This window comes from Penaeus monodon, chromosome 25, assembly GCF_015228065.2.
Source record: "Penaeus monodon isolate SGIC_2016 chromosome 25, NSTDA_Pmon_1, whole genome shotgun sequence".
Lineage (NCBI taxonomy): Eukaryota > Metazoa > Arthropoda > Malacostraca > Decapoda > Penaeidae > Penaeus > Penaeus monodon.
In genome coordinates, this window is record NC_051410.1 from 32334258 (window position 1) to 32335922 (window position 1665).

General features: G+C 42.3%; 1 protein-coding gene across 1 annotated transcript in view; it reads right to left on the reverse strand.

Moving 5' to 3' along the window:
• Window positions 1–266: 266 nt before the first annotated feature.
• The window catches only part of LOC119589151 (zwei Ig domain protein zig-8-like), a gene marked incomplete at its 5' end in the record, with an annotated part of 79650 nt that continues 78251 nt past the window's right edge, over window positions 267–1665 (reverse strand). Inside the window, 2 exon segments of the mRNA XM_037937726.1 lie at window positions 267–1199; window positions 1641–1660. Coding sequence (XP_037793654.1) covers window positions 1101–1199; window positions 1641–1660 — 119 coding nt within the window.

The window sequence follows — 1665 nt, forward strand, 5'->3', positions numbered from 1 at the left end:
AACTATAGTTATCCACTCAACATCATATTAATTCATAATAGTCTGGTTAATCACAAAGTACACTACGAATAAACACTTTATATCTAAGGTACACAACTCATATCAAGAAGCAAGTATTGGGGTGCAGCCAGGTAGGGAATTCCATATGAGTCATTTGTATGTCAAAAAAACAAATGAATACGTCTACTTGCTGCACTTCTGTTACCTATGGGTCTGACATTTAGTACATTACTTATACAAAAAATCTAAAAGTCATAAATTATGTATTTGTTTTTTGTTTTTTGGGGGAATCATAACTGTTATTACAGTAGATATGTTTTGAAAATGTGAGCCTCTCCTCCCTTTGAGATACACAGGGACGTTTCTCGGGATTTCTAAGAGATGCTGCAGTAAAAAAAAACTTGTAGTGTTTGAAGTGAATTGTCATTAGTTTGCTGTGAACATCAACTTTGCAGAACTTGTTTTTCTTTTTGTTAAGTCGATACATCGTTTTTTTCAACCGTTATATGATTCGGAGAAAATAGTGTACTTCTTTCCACATACTTTACCCTATAACGTGCCTCTATTCAGTGCAGTTTACGAACGTGCACTCATTCTGGCCTCCTTTTCCGCTGTCACACACTCTTAACACCATCACGTGACTTCAAGCCTTAAATTCCGAGAGACCGTAATGGATCCTGATAACGTATGCACATCTGTTCAACATGTATCGTGCACTTACGATGTCATCACACTTTACTGCAGCAAAGTTGATGAGGTTAAAACATGAAATCTCACACACGGTCCATATAGCTGGCCATCACATAACACGTTCCTTAATATCTCTTATGGCAGGTGCAGGTAATGACCGCGTGACACTTGATGACAGCACACAGAGCAGGTGTAAATACATTGTCATATGCCACAGTGCATGGAGTCACACAGCAAAGGAACAACAGCGGACCACGTGACATACACACATGATGGCACTGCGCAATGCAGGCTTCTTTTTTTATAAGGAGCAAGTGACTCGGTCTCGTCACATCACGACGCCCGGAGTACAGGAGAAGGAGAGGGGGTGCTCGGTCCTACAGGGTGACGCGGAAGGAGAAGGTCAGGCGTCACACAGAAGGACATATCTCACGGCACGGCGACAATGGCTCCTGCCGGTACGTGCGCATGCGCCGTATTCGGTACTGGGCGTCCCTCACCACCACCACCTGTGGGACGCCGGGGGAAAATGCGTAAGTCGGCGGAGTAATATCAATTGAGTAATGATATGAAGTGCTGTGGTATTTTAAAAGCAAACAGTAAATCATGCGATGGAGTGCATGAAACATGTCAGCCATCTAAACCTGATGCATAGGGGTAAAGGCCTGGGAATATTAATTTAAACAAACCAAAGAGCCGTCATAGATACCAATGCATCAAGATACACAATTTCGAGAAAATATCTGTCAGAAAATACTATTTAACAGAAGATATGGTGAACTACCATGAAACCTTGCTTTACAGTGTTCAGATGAAAGACACAAAGTAGGCGAGATACACAACGGTTCACGATAATGTCTACAGAGATAAGGAGAGATTCACTTACGGCTAGCTTTTACTGCCTATGCATTATATAGAAGACAAAGCTGCAAGGGCGAGCGGGGACCCACCTGATGGGAGAGGTTGGCGAGGCTA